General features: G+C 40.3%; 1 protein-coding gene across 3 annotated transcripts in view; it reads left to right on the top strand.

Moving 5' to 3' along the window:
- DPP10 (dipeptidyl peptidase like 10) overlaps nucleotides 1–4,551 on the top strand; it is a 410,129-nt gene extending 405,578 nt beyond the window's left edge. For all 3 annotated transcript variants that reach the window (XM_056496455.1, XM_056496456.1, XM_056496454.1), the window contains exons 25-26: nucleotides 1,137–1,210; nucleotides 2,572–4,551. In XM_056496455.1, the coding sequence (XP_056352430.1) occupies nucleotides 1,137–1,210; nucleotides 2,572–2,709 (212 nt within the window). In that variant the 3' untranslated portion in view covers nucleotides 2,710–4,551. The remainder of the gene's footprint in view (nucleotides 1–1,136; nucleotides 1,211–2,571) is intronic.
- Nucleotides 4,552–24,094: the final 19,543 nt, after the last annotated feature.

The following is a 24,094-nucleotide window of genomic DNA, read 5'->3' as shown; positions in this document are numbered from 1 at the left end:
ATAGAGCCACATACATTTTTAATGTTGTTTTAAATTCATACAAATTCTGCAGAATTATCAGTACAGCTGGTGAAGTACATCACCAAATGGGAAGTTAATCTTTTCATCTAATTAATTACAAGGTACTGCCAAACCTTCTGAAGCTGAAGCTACACAGAACCTTTTAATAGCACCAATAGTTTTAGCAGTAGATTAAGACAGAGGATGAGTAACACAGGGTAAGTTCTAGCACTTTGGATGAATCATAAGATGCATCAATTGAGATAATTTGAAATTGCAGATTTCACTACAGTGTATTCTTCTGAAGTTTCTTAACTGATGTGTAAAGAATGAGCTTTGATGCAGGCACAAATTACAGTGATGCAAACAGCTGCTCTATACAGACTGACATGCCTCCTTCTTTCCCAGTATTTTCTGGTGCACGTGGGATAATGCAAGGGATCTTAGTCTGAAGGGATGAGGTGACAGTGGCCATGCACAGCAGGCATGGTGCCAGCCTGTCACCCCTGACTTACCAAACCCATTATGGGTCCACATGGGTGCAAACCCTGTCCAGTGCTTCTCCCCAGAGCACAGGGGGGAGGGATGAAAATATTCTGGGTGACTGAGCAGGTATGAAGGGCTCAGGCTTTACATTGTCTGCACCCCTACTCAATATCACTCCAGTGACCCTGCCCAGCCCACTGGCAACTAAACTGCAGGGTTAGGACATGGTAATAATGGTTTTGCCACACTGATAGGTTCCAGAAAGTCCATTACCTAAAGAAGAATGGGGTGTAATGACTCTGTGCAAGTAATAGAAAATGCAGTGTGCTTTCTTTCAAGCAAATTAGAAAATGCCACAATGTTCAAACAGAATGGTTTTACTCATCTCTAAGCTATCACAGTATGTGTAAATCAAGGGCAAACAGAGGAGTCCTCACTAAGTGTCTGGAAAGTGTGGCTGCCCCCAGGGCTTCCAGCTCCTTCTCCAAACCCTCTGCTCTAACATCCTGTCACTGGTGAGACTGGCCTTAGAGATAGCTTCAGATCCAGTAATTACAGAGCCTGGAAAGGTTTTCAGCCAAAGCTGTGTAACAGTTAAGTATTTCATGTTAATGTAGCTGTTTCTAATAATATCAAATGTTTTCTTGCAGCTAAAGTTCACTTCCAGCATTCAGCAGAACTAATTAAGCATCTAATAAAAGCTGGGGCTAATTACACTATGCAGGTATGTGCACCTGTGACTTTTCCTATAAACAGAGTTGAACATTTAACCTCCTGTTGCTATTTCTTAACTGCAAATGACCCTTTCTACCACAATACAGTGGTATTACCTCAATGTGCAGTTAGAACTCTGTTTAATCCCATTTTTCTCACTGTCAGTATGGATGTCAGGAGCTATATCATCTTGTCATTCTCCTGGGCTCTTTCTCTTCTCTCTCATCTTTTTTCCTGTTTATCCTACAATTCTATACAGAGTGCTCTGGAGTCTGTAGGCACTCATTGCAACATGGAGATGTCACTACTTTGGGTCCCTTTCTACCTAAAAAGGTATTAGGTCAAATGAGTGTAATTTCCCCTTATTTTCAACACTTAAATTCATTGCAAGAGCACAACAGAGCCTCTGTCAAGGCATGGGCTTGCATGGGACTCACCTGGAGCACATGGATGCTGCTGCCAGAGGGTTTGGATTGAATCAGCATCTCCAGATACTCCTGATGCTTTTGGCCTTTGCAAACCTCAGCCTGGCTGGGCTCAGGGTGATCCTGCAGCTTGCACTGGAGTGTGAGCTCATGTCAGGGAGGAGGTGGCAAGGAGGGGATTGGTGCCACTTGAGCAAGGAAAAAGGACTTTAGGTGTAGAATCTGTTCCTGCTGCCCATGTGGTTGCAGCTGAGGTGATGTGGAGGTCTGTGGAGAGAGGAAGAAGCAGGGATGACAGAGCTCTCCCAGAAGAGCCCTGTTGAGCTGTTCTCATGCAACTTTGATAACCTGGCTTTGAGGGGCAGCTGAAGCTTTTGCCTCAGGTTTCCTCAGGTCTCTTGTCTTGTGACCTGGGTTTCTTCATTCAGCCTGCAAATGTTTCCTCAGCCTCACCTAGGAGAAACTCCCAGTGGTGTTTGTTTTAAGGGATAAAAATTCCCACATCCACCCCAGGAGAGAGAGAAGATGGGCTTTATCCAGGTAGGAAGATATGAATAAAGAAGGGTTTTGCCAAACACTTAGAAGCTGAAATATTGAGAGGTCCCTAAAAGCATGAGGTGATTAATCTCATGGATGTTAATGGGATTTGGATGCCTAGGCACTATTGAAAATGCCAACTAAAGCAAACTGTTGTAAGCACAATGGCTGAGAATATAAACTTTTTCACTTCTGCAGATCCCACTGCAGTGTTGTTTTATGGAAGTTAGATGCCAAGAGAATGAGTCTTATTTTGGGTTTTATTAGCTTTCCTTGATGCCATAAAACTAATGTTATCATCCTGTTGTCATCTAAAACATGTTGAAAATCAGAGAAAGAAAATTAGAGCCCTAAATATTTGAAAAGCCTTTAAAAACTGTTTACTTTTTTTTCCTTTCTCCTCTGCCAGATCTACCCAGATGAAGGTCATAACATTGCTTCTGAGAAAAGCAAATATCACCTTTACAGCACAATCCTTGGCTTTTTTAGTGCTTGTTTAAAGGAGGAGACACCAATTTTACCACAGGAACCTGAAGAGGATGAATAAGGAAGCCTATTTCTGTAGTACTGAAGGGGACTTACTCTGTGGCTCAATAAAACCTTAAATAAAAGTGACTGTAAGATTGCAGATTCTGCAGAAGCTCAAGGGCAGCTAAAGGATACCACAGTGGAGCAGCACATTTACAGACAATGAGCTAATAAACTGGAATTCGACTGCAAAGTCCAAACATATTACCAAGGGACAAAACCTTTACCTTTGTGGAAGGTCAACAGTTGGTTACAGTTTCCTGGAAGAACTTAGTTTTGCATAAGTGTAGGGTTAGTGCATGTTTGTTATGTTAAGCCTCACTGTTGGTTCTGTAAGTGGTTGCTTGTTTTTGTTAGTTTTGGTTTTGTTTTTTTTTTTAATTTAAATGCACATCTTTATTCATCTTTGCATAAGGCACAACCTATCATAAGTATTATGGCCACTAATAATCTAAAAGGTGAACTGCAGTCTAACACTGTAATGTTACAATAAGTGCAATTCTTCTGCTGTCTATTACACGTGAGAAACCACAGAGATAATAAAGGGCACGATATTTTCTCTAGTTTCTGCTCCAAGGGGATATTGTCTAGTGCATCATATACCATGGATATTGAAAATTATTTCCCACACACAATATCAGCATTTACAATTATGACTGTACCTACTAGTAACCAATAGGGGACTTTTTGGTGGTGTGCTCTTCTTGGTCTTTATGTATATACCCAGGAATCCCTAAGGAGAAACTCTTTCTGAGCTTGAAGAAATTTTTTCAAGTTGTAATTGACAGCTGTATTTAAAATAATATCTGCAATTTAAATCATTCCCCAGCCCAAAATGTATCTATTGTTTCCTGAAAATATGTTTGAGTTGTGTTTTGGTATTGTTTATAGTAGTTAATAGTTTGCTGGTTACACTCTAATTTTAGAATATGCTACTTTGTCACATGTAAATTAGACACATAAATATTAAATTATAGTTTCAGATAAAGAAAGTTTATTAACAATGTATAATGCCATTGAGTAATACTTTACTCCTCAAATGAAGACATATTTTGTATAGTGCATTTTCCTTTCCTCCCTTCTGGTCTCAGATGGAATTCTGAAGTCCATCAAGGTGGTGACATAGCTCTAACACACATTAGTTCATATTCCAAGGCTGCTCATTCCACCTCTTGCAACAAGATTTAGCTTCCACAGCATCACAGAGGAATGGAATGCTTTTCATTCCAGGCACAGGAAGATCTGACAGATTTTATTATTTATTCAGAGGGCGAGCCCCTCATGCATCCATTTATTTGCCAGGGTAAAGTACAGCAATAGAAACTGAAACTATGAAATAAACAAGGCAGCCAGTTTGGGTCTGCAGAATATTAACTCTGATCATGGAAAGCAAGTACAGTGTTGGTTTAATCTGAGATATCTTCCTGAAGGTATGAGAAAACTCCTGACAGATGCTGTGCCACTTATGGGGGAATAGCTGTAGTTTTTTTGTTTCTGGATATGTTCCAAATACTTTCCTATCTAATTGAGGTTTAATTTCTTGCAAGACTAAAAAAGAAAGTAATTTTTGAAGGTAAATATGCTATTTAAGATGTAAAGTTCTGCACATTTTATGAGAATGGGAATTGGTTTTAATGTAATGAAAAATCACCTGAAGCTTTTTTATCCATCACTTCCTTCTGGAATATTTTCTTTCACTGTTAGGATTTCTTTTTTATGATGCAAATAATTAATTTGTCTGAAAGGCGTGGTTTTATTGAACACTGAGAAGTCTCTTGTCTTTTAATGTTTAGTATTCCTCTTTTGTTAGCAATGTTCAACTACTTTTCAATTAGTTTAATACAATTTTAATGTGCAATGATATCTTGTTTGGATCCCAGTGTCACCACAATGCATGGCTTGGCTTTGTGGTGTTTCCAGGACATGTGGAGTACATATGAATAGTGTAGGTAGGGTATAATTTATGGGGGCTATGATGTGCACTGCAGTGAGATCACACAAAACAACAAAAAAAAGTGGGAGCAGATTCCAAGCAAGGTTCTGCACATCCTCTTTTCTATGGAGGAGCATCGTTTCCAACTCTTCTGGTGGCTGGCACTGCTGCTTTGTGATTTTATAAATGACACCCATCCCTCAATAAACGCTCACCTGACAATGCTGCTGCTCTAACCAGGCATGGTGAATGAGGTCCTCATCCAGCTCAGTTCAGTGAGGTGGTTTTTCCCAATTTGAGCCAACAAATTGCACAACAAAATGCAGGAAACACAGGCTGTGAGTGTGTGCTGAGCATGGACTCGGTGTGTGGAGGATACAGGAAAGGCAAATTCCCCCAAAATGTGCTGGTGTTTCCCTACAAAGCAGCCCCTCCATGCTCATATTTGCTGTGTGTCACATTTAGCTGTGTTTGGTTACCTGCAGAAGGAAGCAAACAAGGCTCCTGTCTCAGCAGTAGCAAGGGCTCAGGAAATGTGTTATCCCAAATCTTTGGATCCACACCCTGTTTCCTCCTTTCCCTATAAATCTGCTTCAGGCCCCCTATTCCATATTCATTCTACCCCAAGGTCCCAACTCCAGTTTTCCAGACTGAACATGTCATAGCCTTCTGTAGGAATGCCCTTGGCAAGACTCATATGTTATAAAATGTTTTATGTGAAATCTGGGTGGAAATGTAGTATGCTTTTAATGTTTTCATGATTTCTCACACTGTCCTAAAAATACAGGTATTTTTATGTAATTGTATTCACAAGAAGAGCATCAGACACAAATTAATTGCTTTTACTGATATTTTTATGCATGATTTGAATTCAGATATTCAGATCAGGCAAAAGTGTTTGCCAGATGCAGGCTCTGTTAATTGGCTGAAGATTTTTGTGTGGAATGTCCCTTTACTTTTGCTGACCTGTTGAAAATCCTTCTGCTTACAGCACAACTGAGCAGTGTGACCTATCAGATTCTACATCATAACTAATGGCAATCATTAATTACTCCAGGTGATCTAGTAGTGAACAGAATTAGTACACATTGCATCAAAATAGCACGAGTGTAGACTAGACCTATTAATTTATGGAAAGCTAGGGAATCAGCATATCCATTTACTGCTTGCTAGAGCTTATCTTTACCTTCTTGATTTCCTCTCTCCTTTTTCTGCTACTACAAAAAATCTTGCAAAATCTATGAAACCTGTAGGTCATATTGAAATTTCAATTATATTACAAAACTGGGCATTACTGCATGTCAATTGGAATACTTTCCCCAGACTGAGTAGAAAGAAAGGCTGATTATTTTTTAAAATTAATTTATTTGATCTTTTGGCAGCAAGGATGGAATTATTTATGACCTGGTTCTATCAATATCTGCTGCAATTTGCTATAACCAACTGCTCCTTGTTGCTCAGTTTTTGGCATGTGTAGCTCTCTCTTGGTGGCTGAAAGTGAAGATTGTCTCTGTTCTCTCAGCTCTGGCACTTTGGGTATGGAGTTAGGTTCATTTAGTTGAGAAATCACACCTTTTAAGACAGAAGAGCTTTTATTTGATCTGAAGCCAAAGATTCTCCTTGGAAACTTGGAATATTGAGTGTTGGCTCCCTTAATAAAATGCAGAGGATACATGGTGTGACCTTGTATCCCTCTCACAGGTTTATTAGACCTTACTGAAGAAGCAAGCGAGGGGAAGACGACCCAAAGATGCTGAATACCATTTCTTCTGCACAGTTTAAAAGTACACAGGCAAGGTGCAGTGCTCCTGGAGTTCTATATTTATTGCAAGTAACTCATCCTGGCGAGCCAGTTGCCTCCAGGGAAGGAAGAACCTCACTGGTATTGATTACTGATGCATCTTCTGCACTTCTTCAGTGGCAGTAGGATTCCTTCTCTTTTCCCTCTGGATGATCTCAAGAGTGCTACAGAGAATGGGGAGCTCCTGGGATGTGGCTGAGGAGAGTCACAACTTCCCAGGCACCTGGAGCTTTGAAAAGGAAAGAAAGAATTTAGTTAAACTTCTGTCTGTAGAATTTCAGACATGAAAGTGGAGAAGGAGCCCGGCTTCAAGGAGGTAGGTGCACAACAAGTGTTAGTGATTCTCTTACTGAGGGGTAAAACTGACAAATGTAGCACCTAAATGTGCAGTGCTGAGTAAAATATTTGTTTTCCAATGTCTGCAGATTACAGTGTTGTTAGATTGGGTATTTGGATAGAATTAAGGAAATTAAACCACCTGAGTGTATGCAGTCCAGAGTTTCCATTAAACTCAGGACTAGACCTCTTTCCTGTCTAATTAGTTTAGAAATCCAATATCCTATTTTGCCTAAGTAGAACTTAGCAACAACAAAATTGATTTAATAATACCTATACTCAATGAGGACACAAATTATATATATATATACACAATTTTTTAAATTAAAATATCCCAAAATGTGGTAACAGCCCTTCTTTAGATTTCATGACCAAAGGGAGGGGGAAAAAAAAAAAAGCTTCTGATTGATAAAACCATCAGAGGGAATATAATTGGTAGGGAATACTTAGGAAATATTTCTCTGAGTAAATTGATGTTTTCTGCTCTAGTGTATTTTCTAAGTGAGCTCAGGGGTGCTTCTGTGGGGATTTAGGTGTTGGTGTCCCAAGGCTGGTGTGGGGAGCAGGTACCTGTTCAGGCAGGTGTTCCATCCCCCAGGCAGTGCAGAACCTTCACAGCTCTGTGGAGGGGAGTCATAATCCAGGAGTTCAGTCCATCAAAGAGCAGGAAAAGCTGTGCAGTTGTTGCCTTGGGAATAAGAAGAATATTGTTAAAAATGACAGAGCAATATGGGCGTCTTGCTGCTCTCCAGTTTGTCTGAGGTGAGGGTGGCACTTGGAGCAGCTGGCAGCAATTACAGCTCCAGCAGGGTCTGAGAATGCTCCAGCTTCCCTGAGAAAAAAGGGAAGGGCACACGATGCATGGACAGAATATCTTGTGCCTGATAAAGCTGCAGAAGAGCTCTTTTAATAAAATGATGCCCTGATGGAGAGCAGCACGTGCCAGAAGAAATCATCTGGTTTGTTCCACCCCTCAGCCTCTCCCTGGCACATACATTTGACAAATAAAAGAGTGTGTGGAGTCCAGTCTTAAGAAGGTGTTCAGTGTTCTGGGAAGACAAGCACAGAGACACTTCATTGCAATATGCTGCTGTGTTCAGGGCTGTCACTAAAATAAAGTGCTCTGGTAACCTTAGAGACAACTGTAGCCAGTGCTTGATTCAATAAACTTTCAACTAAGGCAGGAAAGCCAGATCATTCTGTTATTTCCACAAAAGAAGGATGAATGACGTGGTTTCTCATGGATTTTCAATCCTGTTTTTAATTTATATCCTGCATTTCAGATAGCCATTAAAAGATAAGAATTCTGTTGAATATAATTCCACATTTGAAATAAGCAGTTGCAGTAAAATATTTCATTTTTCAAGAGTGCAAATTGTTGCATTTAAAGATATTTACATTGCCAGGTTAACTGTTCTTCCTTTTGGGTTGTAGACAATAAATTTATTGGGCTCACAGGATTTTTAATTGCAGTGGAAATTGCACTGAGCTTGGACAGGGAAACTTTTTTTTTTTTTTAGGAATTGCTTATGGAAATACAGTGAATCTGAATACCAGTGGAATATTTGAAGGAGGGCTTGTAGAACAGTATATGAGAAATGTAGAACATCATACAAAAAATATACTTGTCTGGGAAGGTGAGGAACATGAAGGAACAAGTGCAGTAATTTGCCAGTATAATCAGAATGAAGCAAGACAAAAGAAAAGTCAGTGTGGAAAATTGATTTAGGCAGAATTTTTAGGCTTAAAAGGGAGCACTGTGAGAGAGCATAGCAAATTTTGTAGCTTTGCTTTTTCCTAAATTTTTCCCAAAAATTTCTTTCTGAGATGATGCTGGAAGCAGATTGTGGGTAGATTTTTCCAACAGGGGCCTGAGTCTCTATCAGTCTTTTTTTTTTTTTTTTTAATAAGAAAACTTAAAAATCAAAGCCCAGAGTGTAAGCTAGGAGTTTAGCAATAAAAAATTGAGGGAGCAGGGGCTCAGTGCTTCAAGAAGAGGCTTCAGCACAGTGAGAAAATAGAGCAAGGTGCTGTTTATACCAAGTGAAGAAGTGGAAATGTGGTTCATAAACAGCATTAGGATGAGGTTTTTTCTGTTTATGATGTGATGAGAAGGTCCAATTTCTTTGGTGTGTTGCTAAGTATTCATTCATTCATCATAGCAGAGACCAAACCTGAGGGGCTGAGTGCCAGACTCATCCAGTGCTGTGTGGGCTCACTGACAAGAAGAATACCTCAGTCTCCTGATGTTTGCCTTGCTTTCCCATGGGGAAGTTTAAAAGCAGCAGCCCAGAGCCTCCTTGGGAAAGGGGGAAATGAAAAGCTTCTCCTCTGCTTGCCCATCTTGGGGAACTGGGAATCTGTCCAGGGAAGGGTTTGGGCTGGAAGGAGCTGGCTCTCATATCTGCTCTCACATCTGCAGGGCTGTTCTGGGAAAAGTGAGTGGTGAAATCCTGCTCTTCCAAGGGACAAAGGGAAGTTCCCAAAGTGTCCCTTTGAAGTGTGCTCATTTGAAGTGTTTGGGAAGTGGGTGGTGGTGCTTGGCTGGGGGAGAAGGCAACTCCTCCAGTCCTTCATGTGCTTTGTGTTCAGCAGGGAAAGAAACTTCAGTGAGAACTACACAGGACCAGCGTTGTAAGCCAGCTGCAGGCAGAGCTACAGCTTATCTAACCATGGACTAATTATGGTTTTTCATCACCCTTAATACGATTTCATTATCAATAATTATGTTCTTTCTCTGAGTTTTAAGTCTCATCACAGATTTAAACATATCAAACTGGTTGTACATTTTAACTGCATTTCTGTTGGGGACTGTTTTCCTATTGCACACTCTGTGTACACACTGTTACTGCTGGGCTCTCCATCTTGCCAAAGAAACACTTCTGGCCCTGCCCAAAATCTTGTTTGTGTGCCAGGAGGAATTGCCTGACATGCAAAGAGGAAGTCACTGTACAGCAGTGATCCCTACTCCCTCCTGACCATGACACTGATTAAGCATTTGGGACTCTGGGTACAACCAGAGCTAGAGCAAATCTTGTAGAAAAGATGCAAATCTTCCAGAGGGAAGAGGGGAGAACCCTAGTATTCAAAATTCCCCATGAGCTGGGATATTGACTGCAAGCAGAGTTGTTGCCTCTGCCCTCCAGAGGTCTTTGCAGCTGAAGTGGTGCAGAGTCCTCAGGTCCTGCAGGGAAGGACCTGTCTGTGTCAGCTGCTTGAGCCTGGAGAGGATGGACCACTCCTCACCTCTGCTGAGATGATGGATGAAGGGCATCTGCTGTGTCCTGCCCCTGCAGTCCGTGAAAAAGGGAAAATAAAAAGCAAACCTAACCTCTTCTGGTAGTTCAATGGTTTTGCTGAAAAAAAACTCAGTCAACCTGAGCATGTTAAAAATTGATTCAGTGATAAGCACCCACTTTTTTTCAAACCAGTCTCTTTTACAGTTTAATCCATCTGCAGAGCAAACTTTGACTGTCAATTACTGTTTCTCAGCAAATCAGTCAGAGGAACTGTCATGGTGTGAGCGTGGCTCCCTGGGAAGGGAAGAGAGCACATCTCAAATACTGATACACAAATTGCAGTAAAAATATGGCTGTTGATCAATTTGAAAGATTTAAGAGCCCTTTTCTAGCATCCTAGCTGAAGCTTGTAATTTGTACAGATAAATATTGATGTTGTTGCCATAGAAGCCTTCAGTTCTTCATCAAATCCTGATTTGAGTTTTGCTCAGTGGCAAGCTTGGGGTGAGGGAAATACATGAGGATGTGTAAAGAGGAAGCCAAGGAGCACTGTGTAGCACACACTTTGTTAGCTGTTCCCCCCATACTGCTTCTGGTTTCCATTAGTTTCTGGAACAAGTACTGGATAAAAGGAAGCCATATCTGCACTTCATCCAGAAGCTGCAGTGGGACTCTGGAGCTGCAAACATATTTTTGTTGTTTTTTTTTTTAAGATGAAGAAAACCAGCCTGATGCCTGCAGAGATCATTGTGTATTTTCCTATAAATGTATAAAAACATGCTGGTGCTAATTCAAGATATCTGAGCATTCTGAATATTACTTTGAGAGGGTGTGTCTGGAAGGAGTGGAACTAGTTTTCCAGTTTTTTTTCCTTTTCATATCACTGGCTGCTTATGATGGATGCTGTACTGCATTTGTGTTCTGTCCCAATTAACCTGCCATCTTCTCTAAATGAAGCTTGTACAAATATTGTTGTGCACAACCACCAAATGTCACTGCACCTCAGCACACTCAACAGAGTTTATGTTTCCTTTATTATAGCATTAAGTTGATTATTTATACATTGATTATTAAAGAAAGTTCATCAGTTTAATGTTGTAATAAACCTGGTATTGGGCAAAGTTTTAAACATTTCAAAGTATAAAAATATGCATGTGGCTGGACCTTTCTAAATTACAGGATTATGAACCAGACAGAGAGAAAAAACTGAAAGTCTTGTGTGACATTTCATGGCCATATTAAAATGCCTAATAATAAATGACAAGGTAATTAAGGTTGGAAAAATACCCCAACAAAAGTGGCTCAAGCAATTACAATAATGTCATGGAAGTGAAAGAACACATCCAGCTTGTGGAGGAGGGATATCAGATTGTCCAAGTAAATTGGTTATTCAGATTGTCAATATCACATTTAAGTGTCTCCAGCTGTCTAATGGAATGTATGAACTGGCACATCTGATCATTTTAAGAGCTGCAGAGAATTGTAAACTGCCCTGGGTGATGCAGAAATGTATCTACAGGTGATGCAGGGACCACAGATACAGAACAGATTACCATGGATAGGAGAAAAGGGAAGGAGGTTTCATACAGTTGATGCTTTGTGGAAAATCTGTGCCAGACCCAGACTACTGGAGAATCTAATCCCAGACCTAAGGGTTTATGTAGAGATAGGAAGGTTGTGTAGATGTAATTGGAAATTATGAGATAAAACAAAATCAGAAGCTGTTTATCCCACTAACCTTCTTTGTTTCCTTCTGTATTTTAATTATTCTGTTATTTGACATTCATGTTGCTCCTTAGAATGCATCATACACCTTTTCAGACAGCAGCTGGACTGTCCATCTAAATCAGTGAAAGCTGAATACTGCTAAACCAAACTTCTAACTCTCTCCAGGTGAATGCAGTAACACTTCATTGCACGTCTCAAAATGCCTACAACGGGAAACTCAAATCCTGCCAGAGATCATAAATGCTAAAAGCCCTACTTTTATGATGAACTACTGTGCCCAAAGGAAAATACCCAGAGAATTTCCCTGTTTTCTTCCTCCTTCCTCCCTGTACAACTAATTTATCCTTCAGAAGCAGAGAGGGCTCTGCTGAGTTTAAATGCAAGAGATACCCACCACAAAGGTTTTTGATGGATAGCTGAGGAAGGAGATAATCTGGGTACTCTGTAGCAATTAGTTTTAAAAAATGCATAAACCATTAGGGCTAAATTTTTCTCAATATAATTGCTCTTAAGAAACCAAAAAATTATCCTGCCTAGTTGGTTGTCTTGACATCTTTGCAGGTGGGTTGCTCTGTCTTCTACATGTAGGTTTCCTCCCCAAGTCTCTCATTCAGCATCAAGGGTTCAATTAGGAGCAGCTGAAGGTGGGAGTGTGGGAATTGTCCTCTGATCCCTCCCCATCAACCCTCCTCAGCCCTCCTGCCCCACCACCAGCTCTGCAGGGGGATTTCAGCATGAACCCTGCTGGGTTTGAGGTGTGTGACCTTCTGAGAGCTCCTGGAGCAGTGTGAGGGATCCTCCAAGGATGCCCAAAGCCCATGGAGTCAGCAGCTGCCTGTCCTAGTCTGGTGCTAATTCTGCAGTGACAACACAGAAGGAACTGCATTGGTCTGATGGGAAAATACTGGGAAAATGCTACTAAAGAGTTCTTTTTTTTCCTTTGAGAGGAGAAAATTACTTATTGCATTTGCTAAGATGCCTTTCTCATAATCTGAATGTGCTCAAGGGCATCAGAGATTTCTGGGTTTGGGGTCTGTACATGAGTGAAGCCAGTGCAAACTCTGACAGAGATTTTGGGCAGTGGTAGACACAGTATTGTGCTCTACACAGATACCTTATGTGAGGCAGCAGCTTCCAAAGTGTCTTATTGTGTTCTGAAACTGGGAGATCTGTTCCTGTGTGCTGTGTGCATGCTCCTTCTGCCAGAATGAAAGCATTAACTGTGGGACTCCAAGCCTTGCTCACCCATTTGTAAACAGCCCCTAAGGAGGTGTGATGAGGTTACTGATGTTTCTGTCTGACTTGTTCAGTCTCCCTAATCCATTTCTAACCATGGTGAAGCACAGCTCTTCCAACCTGAAAGACCAAGCACTGTGCCAGTGAAATTGCAGAGATAACTGTTCTCCCGAGCTAAGTTTACATCATAAATTTCACAATGCATCACACATTTATTTTCCAGGTTTTACATTATGGCACAATAAGAGCAGAGTCTGACTTCTGGGGCTTCTGGCTCCCCATGTGTGAAGCAGAGGAACAGGCACACACGATGTGAAAATGCACAGAAGAGGAGTGATGTGTTTACCTTAAACACTTCAATGTATTGGCATATTGCCTATTTTTGCTGAAGCAACAGAGTTTTTGTGAGGGTAAGGGCAAAGGGAGTAAGCCAAATAAACTGCATTATACATGTGGTTAAATAATTGTATTGATTCTCAGAGCATTTATGTTTTGCAGAAGTAGAGTATCCTGCCATTGTGGATTTCATTCTGTTTTATCAGAAGGTGGGAATAAAAAGCAGGAGAAACCTCCCTGCTCCCAGCTGAGCATCTCCTGGGTGCCTGGTGGGACTGGAGTGTGGGAGGGAAGCTGAACACTGACCTGGGCTTCTCCTGCTCAAGGGGTGATTTCATCCTTGCTAAAGACAAGGTTGAGTGCTGTGTGGAACAGTAAATATTTAACACAAGAGAAGGAGGAATAAACAATTATCGCAGTAATTAAGTGGCCCAGAAAAACTCTTACTGGGTCTTACTCCATCTTTTTATTTCAGTGGCTGCCTTGTCTCATCTCATGCTAGTTGTGGTTGTTGCCAGTCTCATTCCTCTTAGTTTTAAAATAATTTTACAATAGACTAAATGAAAAAGAGAAGGGAACTGTGTCACTTCTCTCCCTCCTGCTGTTGCCCACACTTCTCTCCTGGTTATTATTGAGAGTCAGGTCCTTTGCCACCCTGATGGGAAAGCTTCTGTGTGACTGCTTTGATTTTCCATCTCCATCCTCCCCAGTACATTTGGGGTTTTTTGAAGCTGCATTTGTCAGCTCCCATGAATGGGAGGTTACCAGGAAGGATAATCAGGGGTGAAAATGTCTATGTTCTGGGGGAAAACCTGCTCCTGCATTCATCCCCCATGGATAGAAGTGACCTCTGTTTGGTATCTGCATGGTAAATCACAGGGGCTGTTTAAATCAATCCATTCTGCAGGATATACATGTTTGAGGACATTTCTTCAGAATGAGTAAGAAAAGATTTTCTGGAATTGTTGAGTAAATGAAGCCAGCAGTGTTTCCCCTCCAAATGCAAGTAAACCCCTTTTTGCTGATGTTTATAGACACTCCTGCCTGGATAAGAAATTGAAACTCTGCCTCTTGAAGAGATTGAAGGTCTCTGACAGCAGCAATCAGTGGTATAAAAAATGAAGAATGGTTTTCAGGGCTCATCCATCCCTAAGCTTCTCTCAGTGACATCCCTGCTCTCTCTTTAGGAAGCATCTCTTGATGAACACATTTTTTCTCCTGCTGTTGACAGCTCTGTTTTCTGCCAAATTTTTACTTTCAGGAAACTTACTTGTATATTATATTGAGCTCTTAATCCTGATGAAAACCAATGGGATAAACTGATGCTCCCTTATTTGATGGGCATTGAAAATATGTAGCCTCCTGCTTTATTCATATCTAGTCCTCCAGGAACTGATGCCATGAGCCAATTACCTGGGAATTATGGACACCTTGTCCCAAATTCTGCTCAGCTTCAGAGGATTGACTGCATTGATTTCCTGGAGCCACAGGGACTCAGGATAAGCTCTTCTCATGACTCTGGCCAGTTCAGAAAAGCAAAGTACCCAGATTATCAGTGGGTTAACAGTGATTTTCAGTCATGCTGGGAATCTCCAGAGGACTCTGTGTCCTGCAGAGCTGTCCTCAGAGAGGTGGTGGAGGGAGGGCAGTAACAGGATTTGTCCTGTCTGTACAGGAGAGTTTAGAGAGGAGGCCCTTGAAGACACCCTAGTTTGTATGTCAGTCTATATCAGCCTATAATTGTAATGGCTTAGGTTTGTATTGAGAGGTGTTTACAGGTGAGTGAGGTCTTATTTACAACAGGGATGTGTAAATACAGATTGGCAATGTGCACTAAAATTCAGTATTTATTTTAAAACAAAAAATGACAGAGACAATTGGGACAAGTTCCTCCACTCACACTTGAATGGTCTTTTTATCAGCTTTGGGTATCCCTGAGGTTTTGCTTTGTTGAATATTGACACTTCAGGAGGCAATGTGGATTGCTGAGGTTTAATGTAGGAGGAACCATAATTCTGTCCTTCTCTTTGTGCCCTTGGTTATCCTGCTCTCATTTACCAAATGAGCAGACTTGAATTCAAATAACTTGGGGTTATTTAGAAGATAAGATTAGAACCTAGAAATGTCCAAAGAATACACTTTCTGTTCCTATGCCACAGAGAACTTGGTGGAGAGGTGAGATAATTAGAGATGCTGATAATTCTTTCTCAGGAGCTGGAGGAGAAAAATCAGGTGGTGGTTTAGATGTGAGTAGTTTGTTCACTCTGGCTTGTGATTTATCTTTATCAGTGAACATACAACATTTCTATGCAACATCCTCAAGATGGAAGACACACACCAAACAATATGACATTAAATTGAGAAGAACAGTTCAAGGAGCAGCTTACAGGCCATAAAGCTTGTTTAAAATGTTCTAATGGATGCCTGGAATAAACACCTAGTTAAAAGAAAAAAAAAATTGCTTAGAAGGGAAAAAAAACAGCCATTCTGGTAAAAAGCATTGTGAAAGATACCAGTAGGAGTAATAACGATGTACTTTGACATGTGAATAATATGTAAGAATGGGAGAAAAAAAATTTTGGTAGCTGAAATGTTAAGCTCAGCAGATGGATCAGAAGAAATTTCAAGACATGGTGTCCTGAAGGCCTAAAAGATGATGATGGAAACCTTCCCACACCCTGGTGAGGCAGAGAGGCTGAGGATGCCCCAGGGGCAAGGGAGCACCTGGGCAGGTGCAATGAATCTCTGCACAAGAGCTCAGGGCAGAGATGGGAGACCATGCTGGCACCTCAGCAGAAATGTTTTTAAAGCAAATCAATAAAATTTACAGTTACAAATTGCTGGGCTGGGATGCTTGTGCCCTAAAGCTCTCAGAGGATCTGAAGTGTGAAGCTCTGAACTATTTCTGGCAGAATGCAGTGTTTAAATACATCTTAGTGGCAGAGAAGAGAGAGGCAAACAATGCCAATTTAAAAACCACAAGGAGGGGGTGGAAGCCTGAATTCTGCATCCAGTATGGAAACAAAGGAAGGGAAAGACTCCTGGTTTGGGATGATGCTGTGGGAGAGAGGAGCCAAGAACTTTGCAGAAATCTCCTCTTTTTTTGATTAGAGAGGACACATAAAGATCAAATATTATTATGTAGTTGTAGAGATCAGATTTTAGAAAGCCATCCAAAAATCTCAAATATCACGTGTATTGCTGTGCTCCCTCAGAAAAGGTGAGCTAGAACTAGAAACAGTGGTAGTCAGAAACTGTGAATATTTACTTTATAAATATGATGCACAAAGCAAGAAAATCTCTCTCAGCATCTAGATCTTGAGGCTTGAGTCACTGAAGATTTGCTTGAAATGTTTCCAAGAGAATATATTCATCAGAATTGGCCTACACCATGAGTAAAAAATATTCAATTGTTATAACTCTTACTAAATTAAGTGAAAATTCAGGGAAAGTAAGTCTAAGAACATTGAACATTTTTCCAGAGAGAAATCATGCAATTTTTAGCCAAAAGACATTTTTGTGCATTTTTTACCAAAATGTTCCACCCAGCAGGCAGGAAGGATCTGCTGTGTGAGGTGGTGGGTGGCAGGTGAGGAGAGCTGGACAGCTGGATTTGTACAAAGATCTTTGTTAAAAATGGAAGGAAGGGCTTGGTTTGAGAGGTGCTGTAACCCACCACTTGTGGCATTTCCCCATCACCTGCTGGTGGTCCAGCACCACTTTCCTTGCTGTTTTTTTCTCTTTCAGCTCCTGCTATGTCAGGCACGTGCCAAGTGATGCAGTGATTGTTCCCTGCAGTGTCATTGGCAGAGGGTCTAATCCCTTGTGGAACATCACAGAAAATGTCAAAGCACTTCACTGACATCCAGGGATGTTCCCAGTGTAATTTCCACACCTTTCAGCACTGTGCTGGGCTGAAGTCTGACTTTGATATCAAAATAAAACAGGGATACAAAAGCAGCAGAGCAGTCATTGCTCTGTACAATGGCAGATAAGCCAACTGAAGCTAATTAAAATTAGCTTTAATTAAAGTTTATATAAGCCCATAAAAATCTAGGTTATGAGACATTGTTTAATACTAGGGTTGTTTTTTTTTTTCTTATTTCATTATGTTGATTTGCATGGTATGACTTAGAAGGAATCCTCAGTTCTGGCATGAATTATATGATAAACTCCACATAGATGAGGCAAATTAGAAGTTAATACAGCATTAAATAATCTGAAATGTTTTCCATTCCGTGAAAATAGAACTAAAAATTCCAAAGCATGCTCTAAACTGCCTCTTTCATCATGCTGTTAATACATTGTTAGAGTAAGGTGGTAATTTTTCAAATAATTTACTGACTAACACCTATCATTATGGAGCAATAAATGAATTGAGGAAAACAAGATATAGAACCAAAGACTTTTCAAATGAACACAAAGACTTTTCAAATGAACAATAAAAGGTCAGCTCATAATGCCAATAAAAGGAAAATAGACATGGTCTGTGACATTTGGACAAAATATACACACCTGAAAATGTGAAGTGCCATTGATTTGCCAGGACTCTTGATCTGAAGCCCTGCTGAAACAGAAGTTAGAAAGAATTGCTGTTGAACATCATCAGGGCAGACCAGGCTGCCTGAAACCCCCTGAGATGTCTCAGACCAGCTGGCCTGACAGATAAATAAACACTTTGGGAATCACCTCCAACCTCAGCACTCAGCAAATCCTCCTCACAAGGGGGTGCTTCTGATCCTTAATTTAGGATCTGAGTACCTTAAATGTATTTACCTCTGACTTCCTTCTCAAAGTAATGAGGGACCTGATTTTTTTTTTTTTTTTTTTTTTACAAAACAGGCATTTCCATCACTCCAGCTCCTTGCTGCTTATCCAGTGAGAAGGGATTTGTCTGTTTTTAACAGTGGTTGACTTGCAGAGTTATAGTGAGATGGGTTTGACTTGGAAGTCCAACATGGGTGGGAATGCAGCTTCTCAATGAAGAAAACAGTTTTGTGGCTGGGCATTTCTGTCCAGCTGAAAATGTATATAATTTTAATGCTTTTGTGATACAAAATCACTATATGGCATAATTTATTTCTTACTGCTGGGAAAATGAGAGACAGATGCTCAGTTTACTCTTTACATTAATTCTAAGAATGAAAATTGAGAAATTACTGAAGATGAAGGACAAAGAGAAGACTGAAGAGTTTTGTTTTTACATGTGCTGAAAAAGAACCAGCTGTTGAAAGGTTTTGCTCTTAAAAACAGATATATTTTATTTTGTACTGCTTTTTGCTGGGAGCTCCCCCATGGTTGCTTAATTAAAGAAAATGACAGGTTAAGCCTGGGGGAAAATGAATCTTGGATAAGTGTTCTTGTGATTTTTACAAGGACAAGGGCTGGAACCCACTCAGGAGCACAGCAGAGTCCTGCAGGTGAGTGGGTGACTGAAATTGTCTGCACTGAAGGGAGAGGATGCTGTGGAATTGCTGCCTTTACATTTTTGTGTATTTACACCTCCAAGAAAGAGAGAAGTGCATTTCACAAAAGGGATTTAGGGAAAGTGGAGTCTGGTATTTCATGCCCTGTGGGTTGTGTTATTGCAAGTGGGCACATCATAGCAAATCAAGAATTTTTGCCATTGGATCAAAAGTGAAAAAAAAAACCCAAATCACTGTATATTAGACTTTTAATGGTTGTTTAAAATAACTTAATGTATTTCTTAACCATGGGAGAATGGTTATAATTTCTTCATGTCTGTGCCATGAGGAAATTCTGCAGCTTCTTACAAAAATTCAGAGAATGATTACAAAACTCTTGACTTTTGTCCTCTTCTCCTCACTTTCTCAGGAAAGGCCTGGCCACAAAAGAAGTGAAAATTACCATATTTTATTGTTGGCTTCCCATCTAAGGACAGTTCTGAGGCTGAAATTAGACTGTCTGAAGACACCCAGCTCAAAAGTTGAACAGTCATTGAAAGATCTCTTTTATTTTTTTCTTCCCAGAAATGGAATATAAGTCTTTGATTCTGTGGAATTGTAGGATGATTCTTACAGTGCAGGGTTGCAATCAGCCATAAAATGGCCTTCAGACATTCCCTGCCTCCCTCCAAGGCAGCTGGGGAGGCTGCATGAGACTGATCTCTGTGCACAACTGAGAAATACCCAGCTAAATTAAAATGTCTTTTGTAAATGTAACTCAGGGATGCAGCAAATCTGAAATTGTCTTACAAAACTAGAGAATGGGAGCATGAGAGGAAATTGAACCTCAAGCAGACCAGTGGATAAAATGGATTGTTCAAACCCCTGATTTTCTGTATAGAACCATTCTCAGAAATGTCTCTCAACCTGCATCTAACACAAGTAACAAAGCCAAAGAATTAAATTACATGTTTTAAAGGTTTTAGATACCTTTAGAACTCTTTGTAGAATAAGAGTATATGTGTAGAAACCTAAATTCAGTCCTCAGCAGTAGGTTCTCCCCTGCATCCAGTTCATGCTCATTTCTTTCACATAAAACCTGAGGGAGATTTCTAGTGCAGAAACTGCAAACTCTTGTGAATTACGAATCTTCTCTTTATTCTCCTGCTCATTTCAAATATTCTCTCAAGCAGTTCATAATGTTTATTTGGTTTTGTTTTGATTATTAAAGTTTCTAACATTTCAATACATTAGAGAATGGGTAAAGCTGTTTTCTCAGTGCAGTGAGACAGCATAAATTAAATGAGATGTGGAAAGTTTATCTTTTACTTTGTGAATCTGTTCATTTGCAATGGCTGAATTACTTCATTTTGCATGTTGATAGAATGTCTTGTTCAATCTTGGAAACCACACACAGTATCTATTTTTTTCATTTATAGAAGGTGGCTTGTGCTGTGCACACCATTAGTTTGGGGGGAGATGGTATTGTCACAGGGAAAGGGACAGGGACAGATTCTGAATTGGATTCACTCTGGATTCTACATTTGTATTCATCTGCCTGAGGAATTGCTCTGGATTTTTACTGTAATTCATAAAGTCAGACTGCAGTGAATCTATTTGCTGATTTCATATGATCTGAATAATTTCCCTCTCTGAATGACTCTTACATATTAGTACTGCAGGTCCCTCTCTGGCTCTTCTCTTTTGCATCAGATCTGACTCTTATTTCTATATTCCCACCCAGGATCCTCCAGAAATACACCTCTTCACATTTCCCCTAAGTTTGATTCAGTCAGTCATTACCAAAATAAAAAATATTTCTACTGGGTGTTTGGAGGGTTTCTGAGAACTGTGATGGGCAAAGCAGAGGTGGAAAGAAAAAAACAAAATTAGTTATTTAATTAAGTTTGACCTAGTTGGGTCCTTATACTCTTGGTCAATATCTCTATATATCTTTATCTTTTCATCTTTATATATCCCCTCCATATAAATATATTCTGTCTGTCTGTCTATCTTCTGTTTATTTGATCTAGTCAGCATTATCTGTGTCAAATGTGGGCAGTTGTGTTTGCTGTTGCAAAGAAAGGGTTTTACAGTTTTCCTGATGTCCTTTCCTTTGTTTCTTGCTTTATAAGCCCTTTGTAGCTGAGAACTGCATCATCCTCTCTGACCTGCTGACACAAAATTTATTGGCAGCCCACCTAAAGGAAAGGGTGATGGATAACAGGAAGAAGTGTATGGATGGATGGATTTGATGGATGACTTGGGTCTCAAAAGCCTGTGATCAGTCCAGCAATTGCCTTTGTCCATTTGAGTTATTCAGGAATCATGTTAGTCCTTTCCTTTCCTCAAAACTAATAAATCTGTAATAATAAATCTAATAAATTTGTATTGTGCCAAATGTACCTCCAGGAAGGTGGGGCTGGGCCAGGTGGGTCACAGGAGGGGAAAGGTGACCTTTGCAGCTTGGATCTCCAGTCTCATGCTCCCTTTTGTGCTTTTGCCAGAGGTGTTTTACACAGCCTTTGAAGAAAAACCACACTTCCCACAACTCTTTCTATAGATAGTTCTGATGGAGACTTGTGCCACTCCTAACAGGAATGCTCATGGGTGCAGGGAGGAGCAGTGCATTGGGGATTTTAGAAGTGTTTTATATTTTTAACAGGGTTGTGCTGCCAGATGTGAGACCTCAGTGGCTCTGGGGTGTTGCCATGCACATCAAGGATTCTGCTGCTCTCAAGGCTGATTAGATGAGGGCTGATAAGCACTGCAGGGGTGGTGTAAATATTAAAATCTATTGAGATGCCATAACTTAGCCTTGTGATAAGGCCACAGTCTGAAAGTGTTTGCATGCAGAACTGGCTTACTGCACACAGTGACTGATAAGAATCACCTTTCTCACTCAGTACTCTGTGGAAAGTTTTCAGTGGGATAAAAGGTTGGGATTCTGCAAGGAGGGATTGAGGGAGCTCTGACACATGCTGGGGAGGGGCTGTGTGATGGCTCTTGTCTCTCCCATGCTGTGCCAATGGCTCTGTTGGCACTGCTGGTTCCTGGCTCACTCCTGACACAGGAACTTAGATTTTCTAGTGTGAGATGGGATGGATAATACCCTATATCCATCTGTAAAGCATGCTGATGTCTGGAAGACAAACAAAACAAAACAAAACAAACAAAAAACAGACCCAGTCAAATAAAGAAAATGTGTGTGATCAATACAAGGTCATCATTTGCTCTGCAGGAAAAATAGGCAATCTATGTTCTTTTGCAGAAATACAGAAAATAGCTCAAATTGCACAGGTTTTGGATTGAGGCTTCTTCAGTGAGTGCTGTGTTTGACTGGCAGGTGTAATTTAAAAGAAGAAAGGATGCCATAAATATTTTTAAAGACAACATAGCTCCATCTCTGAGTATAGAGGTCTTTCTGCCTCACAAACTACATATAAAGATGCATGTCCTTAGGAGACAGTAAGTAAAGTAGTAGTGAAGCTTTTATCTCTCCAAACCATTAAACACAATGACAGAAATAAGGGCTGTTCACATAATACCTTACAAATGGAAAATGGAAGAGCACTTGAAATGATGCTGGATGATATACACACCCTGTATGCTGAAACTGTGGCACTGAATTTGCCCCTTTTTTGATTGTTGATTTAATCAATCAGGTGTCATCAGTTTAATTATCAGGGATTCCTGAAATGTTTGGGTGTTTTTGTTTATAGATGTGATGAATGATATTTTCAAATGTTGGCTTGTTAACATTAAAGATGCTCTCACTGAGCATCTCTGGTTGAGCTAATTGCTTTGTGATGCTGTGCTGAATCTGCCCCAAAGGCTTTATCCCCCCAGAGATTCTGCATTAGGCAACAGATTCTCATGATGAAAAGCAGAGCTCTCTGAGGAAAAGACATTATAATTTACCACATGGACAACCAGGTTCATCCACAGGGCATTGCTTACAGACTCCTGAGGAAAATCCTTACAAAATCAGTGCTTTGGGCCATCACACCACCTGTTTGAAAGGCTCAGTCTGAGGATTGAGATCCCAGGAATGTAAGCCTGCCTTTCCTAACCAGAGCTGGCAGCTGCTGGGTGATTCAGGGCAGTTTGTTCTGAAGCCCCTGGCCCTGACCTCTGCTCACACCAGATGTTCTGTGTGTGGCCAGTCCCCTGACAGAAACTGAGGAACACCAATTGAAATTTAATGAGGAGTGAAAAGAACTAGGTACAGGTTGGAAAGATGCTTGCCTGATTTTTTTTTTTTCCATCTTCAAAATGACCTTGCATTTTTAATGGCTGCAGATTAACACCAGTAATGAATCCCAAGTGTCCAATGCACATCAAGGCTAAGTTCAGGAAACATTAAGGGATACCTGGGAAGAGTCATAGATTTTACACAGAGAGCACAGTAATGATCTTGCAGACAAAAATTAATGATTTAAGAAAAAGCAGAAATGTTATTCTCATTCCCAAGGTTAGGGAAGATAAATCAGAAATTATTGCTTGTCCCAATTGCTTGTTTTGGGATAAGAAACTAGATATAGCTGTAATGATAAAACATGGAAGGACTTGGGACCTGCATCAACACTCAGGAAATTCAGTGACTGATGCCAGCAGGGTGCCTTGGCTACACAGCCCTAACCTGAATTCACTAAAATCTCATTTTAGTTATTTAGTCTGATCCAGGTGGAATGAATTGCTTGAACATTTCTTGCACATAATATTATGTCAGTCAAGAAAGACACTAAAATCTGGGTTTGCAGCTGGTGGAGTGTGTTGGATCAAAACCTTTCAGTGCACCTTTTAGATTTTCTTTTTCATCTGCAGTTTACTCTTGACTCATCAGTGCCATAACTGAGAAAATGTTAATTCAGATTGTAGAGCCACTGCTTCATGCTGTCCTCATTCTTTCTCATGGTCCCTTCCCCAATGACCTGGCATCACTTTTTTTTTTTTTTTTTTATGTGAAGCATGGAATGAATAATAAAAAAAAATCTAGGACAGGTGCAGTTAAAAGATTAGGAACTGCTAGAATTTTACATTGGCAAAAATAAATGATTGAGGCTGATGTATAATCATATAGGAAAAGACTCATTTGCTGCCAGTTTAATGTAGTAACAACAGATAATAATACTTCTTAGAGTTCTCAAGTGGAGCAGGAGGGTTCTTATTCTTTCGTGGCAGGTGGTGCCATGCCCAAACCTGGGTATGTTGCATAAATATTGTTAGCATCAAACATATCTCAGAGAAGCAGGCAGATGATGAATCATCCACTTGGAGAAATCCCAAGCCACCATTTATCTTTATTTACCTGCATTTTTTACAGGCATTTGGTGCTTTTGCCTCTGCTGAGGAAACTATATTATGTGTAATCCCTCTTTTTTTTTTTT

Source organism: Oenanthe melanoleuca, chromosome 7 (assembly GCF_029582105.1).
Source record: "Oenanthe melanoleuca isolate GR-GAL-2019-014 chromosome 7, OMel1.0, whole genome shotgun sequence".
Taxonomy (NCBI): domain Eukaryota; kingdom Metazoa; phylum Chordata; class Aves; order Passeriformes; family Muscicapidae; genus Oenanthe; species Oenanthe melanoleuca.
This window is presented reverse-complemented; position numbering and strand designations above follow the sequence as displayed.